General features: G+C 42.2%; 1 protein-coding gene across 3 annotated transcripts in view; it reads right to left on the reverse strand.

Moving 5' to 3' along the window:
* The window catches only part of IVNS1ABP (influenza virus NS1A binding protein), a 31,340-nt gene extending 18,067 nt beyond the window's left edge, over positions 1 to 13,273 (reverse strand). Inside the window, exons 1-5 of one of the 3 annotated variants that reach the window (XM_066626379.1) lie at positions 13,198 to 13,273; positions 4,226 to 4,461; positions 2,231 to 2,351; positions 1,041 to 1,210; positions 865 to 940 (exon numbers count right to left, since the gene is read on the reverse strand). In XM_066626379.1, coding sequence (XP_066482476.1) covers positions 865 to 940; positions 1,041 to 1,210; positions 2,231 to 2,341 — 357 coding nt within the window. In that variant the 5' untranslated portion in view covers positions 2,342 to 2,351; positions 4,226 to 4,461; positions 13,198 to 13,273. Of the gene's footprint in view, positions 1 to 864; positions 941 to 1,040; positions 1,211 to 2,230; positions 2,387 to 4,225; positions 4,462 to 12,754; positions 13,117 to 13,197 lie in introns of those variants that run through there. The other 2 variants (XM_066626377.1, XM_066626378.1) reach the window with 2 other exon arrangements.
* Between the last annotated feature and the right edge of the window lie 4,144 nt (positions 13,274 to 17,417).

Genomic DNA, 17,417 nt, shown 5'->3' on the forward strand with positions numbered 1-17,417 from the left:
GGAGCAAAGAAACTTTGTTTTTTAAATTGATTCATTGTAGTGCATTTTTTGCCATCCACTTGAGTGCTTAGAAGAGAACCACGCGAATAATGAGGCTCAACCTGTACACCTGTACTTTGACAAGGCCACTATGTACAGGTTGAGCCTATTCACGGAATTTCTATCCGCAAATCTGGCTCAACGTGGGTCCCCAGGACTATTTTTGGACTATTCCAAAAAACCGGAAGTGCCTTTCTAGGATCTCTGGATGCCATTTTGAGGCCTGCGCAACCTCCAGAGGCCTCAGGAGTGATGGACGCAACCAGAGGAAGGCTCCTGTTGTGTATGGAGCTGGGTGGACCCCGAATTTTGTGTGACTTGGTTTCACACAAAATTTGGTATTTGCATGGGTTCCAGGAACAGAACCCTTGCGAATAAAGAGGGTTTACCTGTATTTGCTTTTAACAATGACAGTAAATGGGACTTACTCCTGGGTAAGTGTGGGTAGGAATGCAGCCTAGGATTGTTAAAAAATTTCCTGCTTGATGACATCACTTCTGGTGGGACAGAATCTCATTCTAAAAAGTGGGTTCCGGTGCAAAAAGTTTGAGAACTACTGATTTAGAGTAATAGCCACAGGATATATTTGCATAAATAAGAGTTTATAATTGTCACTGATTATCAAGCATCAAGGGGAGTATGAAGCACTCAAGAATGGATGTGATTTTATAAACTCAAAGCTTAATATATTAACCTGCCTATTTAAACCCCTTTTTGGCAGATAGTCACACCATTAGTACTCACTACAATTAAGTATTCCTCAGATAGTACAAATTAGGATAAGGTAATCACCACATTTTACTTTATCGTAGCCAGTTACTCTACCTGTTTCACTCTCTCCATCTTCAGCTTCTTGGCTGCAGAGTATACATCTTTGACCAGTTCTTCGTCAGCCTTCAATCTATTAAAGTTATATCATTATTTTTAAGATTTGTTCTCAACAGAGCATACCAAACAAAATGTGTATCATATGTAGTAAAAGACAACAAAACCCAACTTACTGAGCAGTATAGGCGTAATTTAACAAGACTTCAACAGCTTCTGGGTTAAGATCATCAAACTTCACATGGGAAACTCCATGAGAGTCACTGTCATTATTGAAGATTTCAAACAGATAAGGACTGCAGCAAGCTAGTACCGCTCTGTGTGCCAACATCTCATGTCCACATACCTTTATTAAAATAAAATGAACCAGTTCTGTTTAAAATGTAAATGAATTTGAATAATTCATGGCATTCCAACATATTTGGATTATCTATAAACTATATCTATACAGGTATCCCCGCTTTCTGTGGTTAGTTTTCCAATGATTTGCTCTTCCAACACATTTCAATTATACCTGGAACTCATTCATTCAAACATACTCTGCTCTTTCAACCTCTCTTGCTGTTTTAAAGGCTAAAATTGCCCTCCCCCATGTTGATTTGCATATGACAGTGATTCAAACTGTTTTGGTGTGTGTGTGTGTGTGTGTGTGTGTGTGTGTGTGTGTGTGTGTGTGTGTGTGTGTGTGTGTGTGTGTGTGTGTGTGTGAGAGAGAGAGAGAGAGAGAGAGAGAGAGAGAGAGAGAGAGAGAGAGAGAGAGAGAGAGAGCGCATACACCAACTTTAGCTTTAGAATCTATTCCAATTCCTGAAGACATTGAGAGTTCACTTGCAGAAATCTTTTTGTGACAGATTTGCAAGATAAAGAAGGCATTTGCAGTTTGCTAGCTAAAAAGCACTGGAAGCAACATTTGTAAACTTAAAAAAAGATTGGACTCTGCTTTTCAATCATTTCTGCTTTTCAACACTGCTCCGATCCATAACCTGTCAAATGAGTGGGGGACCTTTTTCCATTATCCAACTTCAATACTTTAAAATATCATTTATCTGAAGGAGAGTGCTAAGCACATACTTACATCTTTTACTATTCAAATCAGAGGTCTTAACTTTGGCTGGATCACCCAATTCAAGAAACCGAAAATAAGGTTTTAAGATATTTCTATCTATTGATGTGTGAAGAGTGTGTTTGTGGAAATAGATAGAATCACTTGAAGCATTTCATGTTATGTATACCTGAAAGTTAAATTACCAGCACATGTATGCATTTCACGTTTATGAATCTTCTACAATCCTGAGATAATCTTCTAGGATCAGTGTACTTTGCCAAGCTCAAAATACAATACCCGAGTAACATATTGTTGAGTTACCTGCAGTCTAACATCACAGAACTGGCCACTTTTGCGCAAAGCATTTAGTTTGGCAACAGATGACTCAATGAAGTTTTCATCTTCAAACATCAAATAGCCATTAGGAATCATTTTGCTGTTTCTGTGGTTGAAAGAAGGAAGCAGTTGTGATGTTTACTGTAATTAAGAACAGTACAAATTCTTTTAAAAAACCTTCTCCAAGAATGTATTTTTGTCCTTGAATGCACCCAATAGTTATAATGTACTGAGCTGATTAAGTAACCAAAGCATTATTACAACTCCAAGTAGTAGTAGTAGTGACAGTAGTAGACAACTCCAAGTAGTCTGAGTAGTCTTTTAGAAGCTGTACAACCCAAGAACTTGGGATATGATCCAGTAGCGATCCACCTGGGGTCATGACTGCAGGCTGCTGCCCCCCCCCCCACCATCCAAGCTGCCATTCCCCCAACCAGCGGGCTGCCAGAAGTGATGTTTTTCAGTCCTCCAAGGCCTTTACAAGGTCTTTGGAAGGTCGGAGAGACAGCGCACTCAGAACGCTTCTGGACCTTGAGTGCCTGAGCGGGGTGCCACAGGGGAGTGGATGGCAGTGCAGCACCACTCTCCATCCTGGCAACCAGGGCATTTGTCCTCCTTGCCCCCCCAGGTACACCACTGACATGATCCACCAGGCACAAGTGCCATGTTAGAAGAGCAACAGCCATAGAGCTCTATACAGTCTTCTTCCTCTCCAGTACATATGGGCACAATGCCACTGCAAGAACTGGTAGGTAAGAAAGAACCTTTGGTATGTGTATCCATTCTTCCCTAGGTATAAGTTGGTCAGCGTGTGGTTGGTCTGTGGAACTTTTTGCCACAGGATGTGGTGACGGCATCTGGCCTGGACGCCTTTAAAAGGGGATTGGACAAGTTTCTGGAGGAAAAATCCATTAGGGGGTACAAGCCATGATGTGTATGCGCAACCTCCTGATTTTAGAAATGGGTTATGTCAGAATGCCAGATGCAAGGGAGGGCACCAGGATGCAGGTCTCTTGTTATCTGGTGTGCTCCTTGGGGCATTTGGTGGGCCGCTGTGAGATACAGGAAGCTGGAGTAGATGGGCCTATAGACAGCCTGATCCAGTGGAGCTGTTCTTATGTTCTTAAGTTACTGAAATTCAAGGAGAACACAGAGTGCACAAAGAGACCATCCAATAGTCTGCTGTGCTGTATGTGTGTGTTCCTACGTTAGCATGCCAGGAGAGGAAGACCATGACTTTATTGAACCCTATGGTAATCAGTCCACAAGAAACTAATACCTGAACTTACATCAAACATAAACAACCACTCATTTGAGATTAATAAAACTTGCCGGAGGGAGATAAATATCAGTGCTGTGGGAATAACATCTTTGTGGTCCTTACAGTTCTGTGCTATGGCAACTATACCTTATTCGCCTTTCTAGCCTGAAGTGTTATGGGCCAGCAACTTTCAAAAAGGGTAGTCACTGTACTTTGCATAGGTTAGCACTAGTGGCACTTGAAATTACAATTCTACTGTTCACAGCTTATATCAAATGCTGACACACTTTTACATTGCCTAGCCAAGTGGTTCCTTAAACCTTTTCAACTGGTAGCTCCCTTGACCTACTGGACCACTGGCTATGGCTCCTCATGGCACCAGTCCTATACATTGTATAGGGTGGCAGTTTTTTTATAAGAATTCTGTTGTTCCCCTGGCTGGTTTCGGCGGCTCCCCAAGAAGCCGCAGCTCAGTTTGTGAACAACCAGCCTAGACCCTATGAAATTTTGCTCAACATCTGCTAGTCTGATTATATGATTTTCTATTTACATACAATTACTCTATATTACAGAAACAACAAATTTTTCTACTTTATCATACATAAGTATCTGTGTAAAGTCTGCCTACTTAAGCACTGTATAATGATCTAATTAGTATTTATGGTACACTGTGCCCCAAGAACTGACATTATATGCCAAATATATAAATAACTGCTTACCAACCAAATATATGCTCTAATATTATAAGGAGAAGGCCGTAAATAATTCAATAGTTCTTGCTTTATGAATCTAGCGCACGTCAATTTATAAGGTGGGTGAAGAGCAGCTTGGAAAATTGCAGGCAGATGTGTCTTCTGAAGGGATGACTCCAAAACTACCAGGCTTTAAAACGATGTAATCAGGTCCTTAAAAGCTATAGACATGAATTTCTTCTGTGATAGTCATGCATCATAATCTGAAACAGGAATCAAACATTAAATGGATGAATTCAGGATCTCTGTATATTTAGAAATTGTATGCAACTTTCCACTACCGTAATAGTGAACTTTTATACAACAAAATTATGAAACTGAAACTAATTACTTCCCTGTAGAATTAAACATTTTAGTAGGCATAAGTAATCATTAACTTTCAGCTCAACATCCAAGACTCTCAGCTCAACATCCAAGAATTTTACATAATTTGCCATATTGTTGTCAAATAAAGTTTGAGATTTTAGTCTTCTTGACAAGTGATTCCAAGCATTTAGTTATATCTTCAGCATTTCAGAGTTTATGACACTGTAGCTGACCTAAGAAAACTTCAACAGAGGCTACACACCAGCATTTGTAGGAAAAAAACACATTTAAAAGAAACTGTTCAAGAAATGTTTTGAAGTCCTTAAACTACCAATAACTGTGGGCACAGATGAGAGTTTTTTTTAGTGTCGGTCAGAATGAAGATAGAACAATGTTTTTCAGTGAATTAATCTATTTCTGCCCAGCCAACAGGTGTACACATTTTATCCCTGTTGCATATATGCAATATTGGGCAGAAATGGCTTAACTAACATCAAATCCTCTATTTTCTGTTTCCTATATTTTCCACAATACCTCTCTACAAGCAGCATTGATCATTTCCATTATTTTGGACCAAAACACTTTTGATGCAATAAGTAAATGTGTAATCAAGTTAAAATGCTTGTATACTACCACATTTTTCAAGTAACCTAGAGCAAACACTTTCCGGTCCAGAAAATTTTCATCAAGTCACTCTGTAAAGATTATTTGAAGAATTTCTACCTCACCTTTCTCCTGGTAAGGTAAGGGAAATCAAAGCAAATTACAAATTTTAAAACATATAGCAATTATTAAACACTAAAAATTAAAATGATAAAAAAAAAACCCCAATGGATCACTAAAAACATTGTTACATTTAATGAAAACACTAGTTCATGTCAGTTGTGGGATGTCATCCTTAATAAAAAGTTCTTTAGGCCCAGCCAAAAGGTTTCCAGGGTGGGAGCCATTTTTCATTCCAAGGTGAGGGAATCCCACAATCAGGTTGCTACCACCAAGAAGCCTGCATTCCTCGCTGCCACCCCCCTCACCTTCAATAGCAGCATGTTTATAGGGCCCCCAATGACCTCAGAGGATGGGTCAAATTATACAGAAGGAGGTGATCTGTCAAATACTCTGGTACCCTGTGTAGCTGCTGAAGTAGTGGCCCTTGCCAAATCAATGAATATCCCCCAACCACATGGGCAGCTGCATTCTGCACTAATCACAGGTTCTAGACAGTTCTCAGAGGCAACCCCATGCAGTGTGCATTGCAGTAATCTAGACATCACTAGGGAATGGGTCACCATGGGCAAGTCCTAGCAATTCAGGTATGGTTGCAGCTGTTGGATCAACAAAGCTTAGCAAAAGGTTCCCATCACCACAACCACCATCCGGGAATGCAGGGGAGATATCCATCCCTGTCGTCCCGTCCCCCCCAAGTTCTCTAGCTGATGTATTTATTTCAGTGGTTCCCAAACTGAGGTTCGGGACCCACTGGTGGCTCGTGACCTGATTTTTGGTGGGTCACCAAAGGATGATGGAAAGATCAGAAAACTGCTTCAAGCCCAGGGGTTAAACTTATGGGGGTATCTGACTATAGTTTTGTCTGATTTTACCTGAGGCCAGATCCTGAAAAATAACCTACCACTAATTGTTACCTAAGAACTGTACAGTCTCTAATTTATTAAAAATGTAGTAAAAGATCAGAAGATACATTTTTATTTTTTAACTTTTTAAATTCTGGTCTTCATCATCTTTTTGTAAACACTGTCATAGTAAGTGCTCCGTAAACAATATACCAGTAAAACAGTGGTTCCCAGCCTGGGGTTCATGTACCCCGGGGCACTCAACAGGACCTTTAGGGGTACTTGAAAAAGAATGGAATAATGGCAGAAAAAGGCAGGTAGTGCTCCAGAATACCTTGCAGGGCCAGCAAGGCAGGAAGGGAGGTAGCTAGCTGGCTGCGAAAGCCCCACCAATAGCTAGTTTTTGGTCATCAATTCATGTATGAACCAGTGATTGAAAACCAGCACAGTAAAAAAGATGAAACATAATATGGAAAGTGATCAATCACCCAGAATTTCTCAGGTCACTTCCGGTGCAAAACAATGCAAAGGCATAGCCTTCTGTTCTTCAAACAGATAAAAAAAGAAAATACTGTGATGAATACATGAAGTATGGGTTTTCAGAGAGAGGAGATGATAGCTTATATTATTCATTACAAACATTTTGCTAATATGAAGGGTACAATTTATGGAAATAGGCTGCCAAGGAATATGCAAGTGAAAAAGGTTGGGAACCACTGCAGGAGAACCATGAATCAAATGTCTGGTGTGTTAAGCCAGAGGCTCTACATATCATACAACTTGTAACACATAACTGGGAGTGTGCAATTCAATTCACAGCAGAGAAATGAGCAAGTGCAGCTGCATATAGTTGTATCCTTTTTTACTCAGAAGCAGACCCACTGCTTTCCATGGGTGTTATTCTTAAGCAATGGCACACTAAATTGTAGCCTAGGACTTTGTTTCAAATGGAAAGGAGGATGACATCCTGGTGTTTAAAAAAAACAACAGACCTCTGCCAAATGGAAGCATATGCAAAATGGAATAGGTTGATTCAATGGAAGTCCCTTTCTCTGGAGAAGAAAAAGGGTTAACCTTTGGCTGGAATTTCCCAGGAAGGTTACCATAGAAATTAACAGCCCTCTAATGATCTCTGCATTGCTTCTAATGATAAAGCATTCTTTCTAGATCTCCCTTTTTAAAAATCTGGTAAACCTAGGTGGGTCGTGATGGTAAAAAGTTTGGGAACCACCAATTTATTTCTTCATTTTTTAAAGTCATGCTTCCTTCTCTCTAGGGACAGCTAACAACGTACACTCTCACTAGGCACAGTTTTAGATGTGTCATGTTATGCTACTCCAAGTGTGCCCAAACGCAGGCCCTGCAACCACCTGCAGCCCTTGAGGACTCCCAATCTGGCCTGCTGGGAGCCCCCAGTCTCCAATGAGCTCGGGCCCTCCAAAGACTTGCTGGAGCCTGTGCTGGCCAGACACAACTGCTCTCAATGAGCTGTGGGAGGAGGGCTCCCTCCAACTGCCTGCTGTTTCACATCTGTGATGCAGCAGTGACAGCAAAGGAAAGGCCAGCCTTGCTTTGTGCAAGACCTTTTATAGGCCTTGAGCTATTGTAAGACCTTCATTCATTCATATAAGTTCCATCTCAAATGTAGTCATTTATATAAATTTATTCAAATTTAAAATTTAAATTAAATATAAATGTATAGAATGTATAGAGTGTCTGCAAAATATTTGCACTTGTGGGAAAGGAACTTAGGATGATCAGTCAAAATATGTTGATAGGCTGGATGTGGGCCACAGGTCATAGTTTGGGGACCCCTGCCCTACAGGGACAGAGGTTATATTATGTGAAATTCTCAAGTACAAGACAGGGTTTCTACCAAAGCTAAGAAACATTCATGGAAGAGAGAAAGCATCTGCAGGAAAAAAAAATCCAAGACCAAGAGGAATAAAAAAGCATAAATGGTAGATACCTTGCTACTGCTTCATACTAATTCAAAGTACTGGGGGGGGGGGGGTATCAAAGCATTTGCCAAATTCTTGGTCCCATTAAGAAATTTAACTTTATTGCCAATTCTACCACCAGATACAAACATTCCACATGCTACAGAATAGAACTATAGTATTCATGCTGAAAGTCATATTATGCAACCATGCAAAAATAAGTAAGAAAGTTTTTGCTTCCTGATTTAAATGAAAACACAGCTTCACCTTGCATATAACCTCTGGGAATGTGGCTTAGTTCAAGCCAGTTTGTTATGTAACCAGGATCTGGAATCATGTTTTCATCCTGGTTTATTTTACTCAACTGATCCAAGTTCCTAGGCAAATTGAAAGAAAAGCATTTCACTCTTCCCCTTTCGTGTGACAAAAAAGGAACAAGAAGCATATGAGACAAGAACTTTTCCTGGCTTGCTCACTGAAAAGCCATGGGTTCTCAAAAAATCTGAATTCAGCCAATTTGCATTCCATTTATTTATTTAAAATATTTATATCTCATTCTCTCATATTATGAACATGGTGCTCATAAGCATATGATTTGTTTTAAGACTATATTGGAGCAAGAAATGAAAATATTGACCTTACTTAATTGTTTCTTCGCTCCACATAAAAAGCGTGATCCATAGTAACCCAATGCTACTTGATATCTTAGGCTTTTATTTTTTCTAGAATATCCCTCTTATTTTTAAATGAAATTGCTTCTGGAACCCCAGGCAGACGCTCAATAATTCTTAGTGAAGGAGAAATCCCCAGGATTCAACTCTGTTTCATTGGAAAGAAAAACTAGTCCACTATCTTGCCCCAAAGACCACTCACCTCCATCTCTAATTTCACAACTTCTTTACATTTTAGAAACTTACTCCACCTTTCCAGATAAAAGGTTTGGAAAATAAATAATCTCAAAAAAGATAAAGTAAACTGAACTCAGATAATTATGCTAATTCTCTTCACAGAAATTCTAAGTAAACCCCTGAAATAACACTCAAAACCCTTCGTAAACTGGAAACACGTATGCAAAGTTTCTAGTTCCAATTTTAAAAATTCCTTGTGAGGTGGTTTGATATACAAGAAAAAATGAGCAAGATACAGTAATCCAACAACCACTGCTCAGAACTATACAGTTTCAAACTGCTATCAAACACTGTTTTACAACCTAAACACAAAGTTTATCTAAGTGCTAGGCACAGAGTAGTAAGGTCAAAGTTGCTGCTAAAAATGTATCATGCTAAATAAATAAATAAATAAATAAATTCTAATTTTAGCAATACCACCACCAGCCACCTGGAAATAATGCACTGCACACACTATAGCTTAGACAAAACTTCACTCCAAGGACCTTCTAATTACACCATTTCTGAAACATAGCTCATCTACTTGGTATCATACATGAAAAAAGGTTTAGCATTCAAGGGTTCACTGTATATTAGGTTCAAGCTATGAATAACTGGATATCCCAAAAGAATGTTTCACCTATGTGGTAGATTCATGATGGGATCTAATTGCACTTCCAAAGTTGCAATTAGCCCAGTATTGCTGATCAGAATTTCTTTTAGAGCAGGGGTGCCCAAACTCCAACCCAGGGGCCACTTGCAGCCCTCGGGGGCTCCCAATCCAGCCCACTGAGAGCCCCCAGTCTCCAATGAGCTTCTGGCCCTCTGGAGACTTGCTGGAACCCATGCTGGTCCAACGCAATGCTCTCAGTATGAGGATGACTGCTTGACCTATCACCTGAGCTGTGGGACAAGGGCTCTCTCCAATACTTGCTGTTTCACATCTGTGATGCAGCAGAGGCAGCAAAGGGAAGGCTGGCCTTGCTTTGTGCAAGGCTTTTTATAGGCCTTGAGCTACTGCAAGACCTTCATTCATTCATATAAGTTCCATCTCTAATAAATTCATTTATGTAAATTTATACAAATTTTAAATGAAAATTAATTCTTTTTTTCCCCAGACCCCAACACAGTGTCAGAGAGATAACGTGGCCCTCATGCCAAAATGTTTGGACACCCGTTTGAGAGGAAAAGCAAAACTTTTGTGTTTAATTGTAGTTTTCCATGCTAGTACAGTATGTTTAGCAATATCTTGTGTTAAAGATATAGAATGTTTCACCTGTGTGGTAGATTCACAATGGGATCCAATTGCACTTCCAAAGTTGCAGTTAGCCTAGTGTTGCTAATCAAAATTTCTTTTAAAGGAAAAGCAAAATATTGCTAAACATACTGTACTAGCATGGAAAACTACAATTAAATACAAAGCAGCATAACCACAGCATTTTTAAAAATGTGACAAAATGTGATACTCTTGGGCGATTGTGATATTTAGTCTTGGGGTACTTATCCTTTTTCCCACTTGTCATTTTTCCACTTAAGTCCTCTCATGGTGGTTCCCTATGTCTAATCAGGAGTTCCAAGGTACAGTATGAAAGTTTGTAAATAATGCTCCTGGAACTTCATGTACAGTTATCAATTGAAAAAATGAAAAGAGGGGAAAAAGTTAAATACCCACTCCACCTCCCCTTGCTCAACTGTACTTGCACATAATATGAACTTTAATTATGCTTATTTTTTAAACAAATAGGGTAATCTACTTGTGCGTCTCCACTAAGGGATAGAAACTACCTTCCCTACCCCAAGCAGTCAAGTCCTTCTCTCAAAACACTGTAAAGTAAGTTAAAGACTGTCAGAGCACAGGTGACAATCATTAAATGAGGACTGTACACAAGGCAAACCATTTCAGCTATTACAATATTAAGGGTTTTATATACGTTCAGTTATCTACAAAATTTAAAAAATTAAAATTGATTAAAATAAATGCATAGTCATTGGAAAGAATGTCCTTGATGACTGGCACACAGCAAACAGGCAGACAAAAGAAGATTTGTGAAGCAAGTTCCAGATACTGAAAAAGTAATTTGAAATATCAGAAGTACTTATATACTTGGATGTCTTGTCCAGATGCAAAGCTAGGAAATTAAAACATACAGTATGTAAAATTGGCCATTGTATAAAACGGTTATGGCCTTATCATTCACCTACAAACAGTCATATGCCCTGTATATATCCATGGGTTTTCATGGCCAGCAACATATATGCCCTATCTACATCTGGACTGGATAGCATACTCTCTCCCCACTCAATCCTGCTTCCACCTAGAGCAACCTTACTGGAGCAGATGCTTTCCATTCCATGTGCTTTACAAAAAGATGTGGAGAAGGACCAAAAGCAATAGAGAACAAGGAAAGCCTACTCAATATGTAGTGGACAATTTACTGTTTATAATTATTTCTTCTGTGTTTATGAATTGTGGAGTCAGGACTGCTAAAAGTCTTTGCTGATTGTTTTTCCCCCCTTTCAGAAAAACAACAGGAAGGAACAGGCACTGGCTTCAGGTACACTTTACCAAATCCAAGTTTTCAGAAATGACCCTTAATAAGAACAAAACATATTCTGAAGCAACTGAACCATCAGCCTTTTAAATTGCTGGGGCAGGTCAGTGGCTCCTGTCTCTGTTTTAGGACAGTACAACTCCACCTGACCTATTTGGCAATTCACAGCCCAATCCTATCCACACTTTCCTGGGAGTAAGCCCCATGGACTCTAATGGGACTTACTTCTGAGTAGACATGCAAAGGATTGGGCTGTCAGACGAATTAAAAAAAAACACAGGGAACCCATACACTGCACAAATGCAGAAGTAGTTATTCTAGTATTTATTAGCAGTCAACTGAATCAAATGTAAGGCACTTTAAGAGGCAGGGGACAGAAATAAAAGGCCTTTGGAGCTGGGTTTAGAATCCCACCTCAACAATACAACCCACTGACAACCCCTGAGCAGAACTTTCGGCCAAATCCCACAGGGCTGGGCAAATCCCGTGCCTCTCAGCCTCAGCTCCATACCAACAAGAAGCAAAACATGCGCCTACCCTTCAGTGGGATAATTTGTGACACCACAACACTTTGTCACCCACTGAACAGGGCAACGCCCACCACTGCAATAAACCATTGGGATACCCAGGGCATGCTGGCAAAGCAAAGATCCCTCCCTCTTTGCTGTCAGGAGGTCAGCGCACACCTGTGCATCTCTGAAGAACAATGACCCTCATGTTCAGCTTCCTGGAAAAAGGGGAGGGGGAGAAAAAAGGGCGTTGCAGTGGAGCTGTCAAGGAGAAAATGTTAACACACACCATCTGCCATGGGTCTGCCAGAGGGGTCCTCACTACTTCTGCACCTGCCCACCCCACCACGGAGCCAAAGACCACGCCATCTCAGCCTTCCTCCAGCTAGCACAAAGCCTCCACGCACATGAGCGCGCCCGCTTCCTGCCCCCTGAGTGCACCCAACGCGCCTGTACTCGCAAGTAAGCCCTGCTTGGGGGGGATCGTGTACAGGAGTCGACCCCTCCCCTGCAGGAACGAGTCCCACGTGGGTCTTACGCGCGAGTAAGCGTGGATCATACAGGGACGTGCGGGGGGGCAGAGCCTCCCTACCGTAGTCCTTCGAGAAGCAGCGCCGCCGCCGCGTGAGGGGCTCGAGCCCCTCACGCGGAGGCGGCGCTGCTTCTCGAAGGACTACGGTAGGGAGGCTCTGCCCCCCCCCGCACGTCCCCGTTGCCCTCTCCCAGCCCCTTACCTGTTGTCTCTCAACGCAGGCGATGCCACTCATATTGGGAACGTCCAGGCTGTTAAGGAGGGAGGCGGGCTTCCGCTGGAGAGGGCTCGGGAGCGCCGTCGCACGTTAGGGGGGGGCGAGAGCGAGAGGAGGAGCAGGGAGTGCGGAGGGTGAAGGGAGAGGCGACCGCCCGTTAACCGGAGCTCCTCTCGCGACTGCACGAGCCTTTGCGAAGTGCGAGCAGACACACTGAGAACAGAGGCGGGAGGGAAGAGCCACCACACCTCACGTCACGTCAGCCGTGACGAGGCACAAGGAGGGAGAGAGCGCGCGCGCGCGACCCCGACGACTGCCGCCCGCCTTCTGCGGCTACTGTAGGCGAGGCTGGAGCGACGGCTAAAAGACGTTCCGCCCGCGCCCCTCCCCCCTCCCGCGCGCTTGGGGACTTCTCACACCGCAGTTACCTTCCGCGCCTGCCGGTGAGGCGGTTTCGAACGCTCGCTCGCGCGCGCGCGAGAAAGAGAAACGCCAGATACGGAGACGTATCGCTCCGCGCGTTGCAGGGGCGGGGGGAGAAAAAGGAGTCCCGCCTCGCAGTGCCACAGAGCTCCCAGAGGCGGGGCTGGTGCCTGCTGCAAAGTGGGTCAGCAGACGGCGCTGGTGGGGGAGGGGAAGGGAGAGCGCTCCACTGGGGAGGCGGTGCTCTTCCTGCCACTGAGACTCCTGAAGCGTAGTTCCCGCTCTCTGTGCTCAGAGGGGGTCGAGCGTTCACCTTGAGGAGCAAGAAAGGGAGGCTGCAGCTCCCTCCCCCTTGGCAGCTACTAGGGGCCATGCTGTGTTGCAAGCTGTGGTGTGTGCCCCCCAGTAACAGGTCTACTCAGAAGTAAATCCTGTTTTGTTCAACGAGGCTTACTCTCAGGAAAGTGTGGTTAGGATGGCAGCCTCAGGGCCCAGTCCTAGCCAGCTCTCCAGTGCCAGTGCAGCCTTGAGGAAAGGTTACAAATGCTCCCCACCTGGAGGTGAGGGAAGGCCCTGGAAGTTACAAGTTGTATGTAGCCATTATGCTGAACCAAAATATTTTAGATGCAAATACATCTCACAAAGAAGACTCATGAGAGAGAGCATTTGGGACATCAGAATTTATATCAATCAAATGTTATGTTATGTTAGAGAGAAATATGTATGTTAGCACGTTCACAAGCACAGTTGCCAAGAAGAGTTTAGATCCATTTTACCCAGAAGCCTTAGAGGGAGGACTACCAGCTGGGAGTCCTCAAGGAAAAGTCTGTTAGGAAGGAATCAAGGATACTTCCTAATTGCTCTTTTATAAGAACAAAAATTAAAAAGAAGTATAATAAGTAGAGGAAATGGGTAAATAAGTTTGGAAATAGAGAATAGGGAAATCAAATGAACTCTGTGTCACCCTTCAGAGTCAGAGCTAGCCTAACACAGAGAGGTCCCAGATAGATAAACAGAGGTAGTTAATTGCTTAAGCAATAAACCAATTTGACACAATCAAGATACCAGCAATTAGTTGTCAAGCTAACTAGTAAAATTTATAGATTCAAGCTGAAGCTTCAAAGAATCCCCTTGACTAACTGCTTGCTGCTGGAATCCCCCCTTCTTCATCTGCAATTCCAAGACAGCATTGAGCAGAGAAGGAAAAACACACAGAAGAGCATATTGGATTATTTTAAAAGCCAAAAGACATTGTTAAACCAGAATAAAGTTTAAAATAATGTATTTACAGAGAAACAGTGTAACAGCTAAGAGTTAGGCTGCAGACTGAAAGGCCTACAATTAGACAACAGAGCAGCCTTTTATGATCTCTGAAACAGTAGCAAATTAGCCAGAGCAATAACAGTAAATAGAGAGTGACGGATTCTGCTACCAGCAGAAGTGTTTTGTTTAGGTAAAAGTTGTAAAATAATTAGTAGGAGAGATTAGAGGTCAACAGAAGCCACATGAAGTCCACAAGTGAAAATGCAGCTTCTGAACAGTTTGATTCAGACGCTCAAGTACCAAATAGGGACTTTAAAAGCTGTTCTAAAGTCATTTAAAAGGAGAGTAGCACATATAATGTTACAAAATTTATTGTTTGTAAACTCAGAAGTTAGCAAGTATATTCTTTGCTGAATATTAGTTAAATTAATAAAGGAAAACAAAAGGATTTAAGTCTGCCTTAGAGTGAGGCTTGCAAAATAAAGGCAGTACAGCTAATGTGGAATGTGGAATTCTTATCTAAGCAGGAATATTTCAAACCTGACAACTAACTAAAATGCCCAGACTTTCCTAGGCGCCAGAATAGATAGTGAATTTAAGAATATTTCTAGTAATGAGAATAATTAATCTTGGTAGGCACAGACTCATTAACAGGGAGTCTGTTCAAACTCAAAGTTGACAGAACAGATATGAAAATAGTGAAGACTACATATCAAAGTTGGCAGAATCCGATAAGGAAGAGGCCTCCAGCTAGAGATTTCTCTTGAAAATGCAACTTATATCAGAGAAGAGAGATTTTATAGAAATCAGAGATTTCTATATAACTTCTTGTAGGAAAAAGTTACAAAATAATTAAAATTAGATTAGAAGAGAAGATAAAAAGGTGATTAAAATAGGTATAAACACGGATTAAAATAAATGAATAATTACCAAATTAGTGTAATTGGGAAAATTAAGATAGAGGCACACTGCCCCCTTTTGAAATAGTATTGACATTACAGAAAGGGGAGGAGTTCTCCAAAATGGCGAATACAGTAACCTGAGATATTTAATGTATGCTCCAGATATGGCAATAGCCAATGGAAAATCCCCATATCCGACATCATAGGCTCTAACAAATGTGATTGGAGTTTTCTCGAGACAAAGAACCCACAGGTATATATGGTCACACCCAGAAGGGAATGTTGCCTTTTTCTCTGGGACACTGAGAGACCACAGCTCTCTGTGTTCCCCATTTTGAACCACCGAGAGAAGTCCATTGCTGGCAATGAATAAAGACTTGAAAATCACCACAATTTCAGTCTGCTGAGTTTGTTTTGAACCCTAAAGACACCGTGCAACATTGGAGGCCTCCATGATTGCACCCTCACTACAGGATGCAGTGCATGCTCCATTGGCAGGTGCTGAAAAATTGGAACCCCATTTCATCCAATGCTCCAGTGCCAGGGCAGTCGAGCCAATGAGGACTGCACTACCTCTTGTGGTGGGGAGGCAGTCACAAAGGGCGCCTCAGGATATGGGAACATTTGTTTCCTTACCTTGGCTGGGTTGCAGCTGCACCTGTGCTAGAAAGTTGGACAGGACTGGGCCCTCGCACCGCAATTTAACCTTCAAGACTACCTTCTTGGGTTGGGCTGAAGGACTACCCTGGTGAGTTTTGCAAGCAGCCAGCATAACCTCCTTGCAAATACAATACAGCAGTGTTTCTCAACCAGTGCTACGGGTACCACCAGTAGTACTGGAGGTGGTACCTGGTGGTACGTGCAGGATGCCGCCTGGCAGCGAGACCAAGAATGTGATACAACAAACAGCAGTAGGAAGCTCAGCGCAGTGGGCAGAGCTGCAAAGCATGCTTTTTCATGCTCCAAAAATCGCTCCTGTCCACCCATGAGCCTTTTACTGATGTTTGTGGTATCACATCTTTGTGGTGTGGCCTGCCAACCCAGAAGTAACTGGTGATGATGTCGGTGCTTCCGGTGGCACCTTGGACCATGTGAAGTGGTATGGCAGAAAACAAACCTTGAGAAACACTGCAATACAGTAGTGTGCTCCATGGAAGGCACCACAGTGGCGCTTTTCCCATTCTACCAACTTGATTAATGGCTAGGCATCAGCCATCCTATACACACTTGGAAATCCAGATCTCACTGGTTTGAATTGGGCCTTATTTTCTGAATAAACAAGGCTAAGGTCATGTTGCAAATGCTACATATCCTATGGCTTCTTGTCTCCTTTTCTCCTCCAAGCAGTGGACAGACAGTCAAATATTTATTTATTTATACATACAGGTATTTATATACCGCCTTTCTTTGGTCAGTCAGATTTTTCCTCAGACTTTAATCCAAGGCGGTTTACATAGGCAGGCTGTTCTAAACCTCCGTAGGGATTTTTACAATTGAATAGTTCTAGTCTTTCATACTCGTTCCAGCTGGATTCCTTCCCGGTCTGGTCTCTCTCTGGCCCTTCGCCTCCCACACTCCACTTGACGCAACTCCTCTCTGCCACCGAGGGTCAGCTCATCAGTATATCTGTGTCGTCAGTTCTCAGGTACTTCCGGTTGTTTCGAACTGGCAGCCTCAGATCTTCAGGCATACAAGGTGGCAGCTCTACCAACTGAGCCAGACCTCCTGCCCTGGATGCACTGACTTGCCAAATCTTATGGTTTTAACTCCAGTTCCAACAAAAGGTAGGACATTTGTTCCACTATGGGGCAATTTTATTTTAGAGTGCTTGATCACTACCTCACTACAATTTCAAATGACAGAATAAAGCTCACAATAATTTTTTAAAAATATCAGTCCCTTAAATCACTTGAAACCAAATTGCACATATCTTCAGTGGCTCCGCATAACCCAAACGTTATCCAATTCAAGGCCCAATCCAATTAATGCAGCCCCAAAGTAAGGGAACAAATGTTCCCATACTTTAAAGGGGCCTCTGTGACTTCTGCCCCACCACAAGA

This window comes from Tiliqua scincoides, chromosome 4, assembly GCF_035046505.1.
Source record: "Tiliqua scincoides isolate rTilSci1 chromosome 4, rTilSci1.hap2, whole genome shotgun sequence".
Taxonomy (NCBI): Eukaryota; Metazoa; Chordata; class Lepidosauria; order Squamata; family Scincidae; genus Tiliqua; species Tiliqua scincoides.